Source organism: Etheostoma spectabile, chromosome 14 (assembly GCF_008692095.1).
Source record: "Etheostoma spectabile isolate EspeVRDwgs_2016 chromosome 14, UIUC_Espe_1.0, whole genome shotgun sequence".
NCBI classification, from domain to species: Eukaryota; Metazoa; Chordata; class Actinopteri; order Perciformes; family Percidae; genus Etheostoma; species Etheostoma spectabile.
The window spans coordinates 18,607,519-18,609,841 of NC_045746.1; the positions used below are offsets into that span (position 1 = coordinate 18,607,519).

At 40.8% G+C, this 2,323-nt stretch overlaps 1 protein-coding gene across 1 annotated transcript in view; it reads left to right on the forward strand.

The window, feature by feature from the left end:
- Positions 1-2,323, forward strand: part of pkhd1l1.1 (PKHD1 like 1, tandem duplicate 1) — a gene marked incomplete in the record, with an annotated part of 50,388 nt that overhangs the window by 46,727 nt on the left and 1,338 nt on the right. The window contains 6 exon segments of the mRNA XM_032536077.1: positions 1-30; positions 189-324; positions 789-1,133; positions 1,260-1,411; positions 1,524-1,670; positions 2,036-2,189. The exon segment at positions 1-30 is cut by the window's left edge and continues 128 nt beyond it. Coding sequence (XP_032391968.1) covers positions 1-30; positions 189-324; positions 789-1,133; positions 1,260-1,411; positions 1,524-1,670; positions 2,036-2,189 — 964 coding nt within the window.

The following is a 2,323-nucleotide window of genomic DNA, read 5'->3' on the forward strand; positions in this document are numbered from 1 at the left end:
CTCATGATGCTTAACGCTGATCCATCTGAGGTCAGTGCAGAGCCGGGAGAACACTACATATTACAGTCAACAACATTAACAGCTTCACTTTATAGATTGTCAGTACAATAATGTTATTATGTTGTACAGTATTTTAAAAGTTACACTTTTTTTAAACTAAGATACTTTTTGTTTTTTGATATATGCAGAGCATCATGGTGTCAGTCTTCTACTCCAAGCCGCAGCGGTTGGATGTGTACGTTGACAACAAGCTGGTTGTCCCAACTAACGTTCAATGGAACGCTGACAACACTGACTACACCCTGAAGAAGCCCATTTATGCAGGTACTAATGCTTTACACAGGCAGGTTAGGGCCTTCAAAAAATCTATTTAACACAATCTTACTATGTTGGGTAGATTTTTGTTGTAGGTGTTATAATAATAATAATAAAATAAAAAATAATAATGTGTGGAGTAGGGAAATATATGAAGCACACACATGCAGTACATACACATTTTGTTCATGTGTTTTTGCATGTAGATGTCCATGGAATGTTTGTGTGTGGAATTTTCCCTTGATTTAATGGATTTATGGTGGTAACATTTGTATGTGTGATAATGGAGTCTGTAAGATAAGTTTGTTTGCCAATTTTTATTCTGAAAATTGAATAAAAATATGTGATTAAGGATAATCAAAGATAACCATAACAGATTACTAGGTACTAGGAAAAAAGGAAAGTCCAAGTAGCAAAACTTAAGTTTAATTCAGCAATGATATTATGTCTTTATCTTTCTGTTATCCCTTCAGATCAATACGTCCCCCAATTGAACGCCACTGTGGGAACCAACTACTTTGACCAGGACTACAAGATGATGAAGGTAGTACTAAAAGGCACAAAGCCGGTGGAGATCCAAACTTCCCCGCTTCTCTTCCTCTCCTTTGAGCTGCCCGCCATGACTGAGGATCAGTTCTTCGGCAAAAATCTGATCCAGAACCTTGCTGCGTTTCTCAACATTCCCCCAAATATGATCCGAATCACTAACATCATTCGGGGGGATGGAGGCGCACGGCGCAGGAGGAGATCTACGGGCCTAACGGTGGAGGTGGAGATCAAGAAACCTCCAGTCCAGCAAACCACCAACAGCACCAACAGTGAGTGGGAGAACAACAATTTCTGAGCTTATATTGTATTTACAGACTGTTTTTATGTCTAATCAGTAAACATTGGCCCATAAATCCAGATTCTTGTACATGTACATGTTCCCTTTGTCATCTCAGATGAGGAGGACTTTACGTTGTTGAAGAGCATCGCTGATGATCTGGGTCAGGCAGCAGTTTCCGGAAACCTCAGTCAGTCCATTGGCTTCAACGTCTCTTCCATGGGCGTCATCCGGCCTCCTCCCCCATCATCTGACCCCAGCTGGAATCAGGTGAACGTCAAGACTTAATCTTAACATCTGCTGAGTAAAAACTACACTAAAAAACAATTCTGTCAGGTTTACACAAATGCTGGTTCTATGGTTTTCTGCTTTTATATTTTAGGAGGCCACAGCAGAAGTGACGAGGGAGGAGCCTACAGTGAGCTACGTGTCCAGGGTGAACAATCTGCTGCTGATAGAGGAGCCGATAGCCGGGGAGTTTGTGGGTCCTCTATACCAGCAGCCCAGTGTCATGGCTGTGGATGAGCAGGTGAGGCAATGATACATCTGGAAACAGGTTATTCTCACCACACCGCTGCTGCTAAATTTGAGAAATTACAGTCAGTTCTGTTACTGATTTTCCATCATCAACATTTTCATCCTCCCCATCTTGTTCTTTTGTTTGTTGGTCAAAACAATGCTCACTTTAAGTTGATCTAGAATCATCTTAGAAGATGCCTACCATGCCTTTTTTAAGCCTTAATGAGACAGTATTCTTATACAAAGTAGATTCGTTAAATGTAAACAGTTCAATCACTATTTAGCATGTTTGTCTCCTTATTTTCAAATTATGTTATGTTATATATGTTGAAGTAGCTTCTGTCTGTAAACACTGACTTGTACTGTTGTCTGCAGGGTAACTGTGTCTCTGTGGGAGTGACAACTCTCACCGTAACAGCCAGCCTGAAGAACTCCAGAGGTAACAGCGTAGAGGGACTGGAAGGAAACACCACCATCGTATTCAGCACCTGCTGGGCAAACTTCACCGACCTGTCCATTCAAAACGCCGGTACGTCTTCATCATGCAATAAATAAATACAATGCAAACAACATAAACTTGCTAATACAACTCGCACATCTAACACAAAAAAGTATGAATAATCGAGAACAGTAACAGTGTAGTGTGACGTAAAGAACTGCATT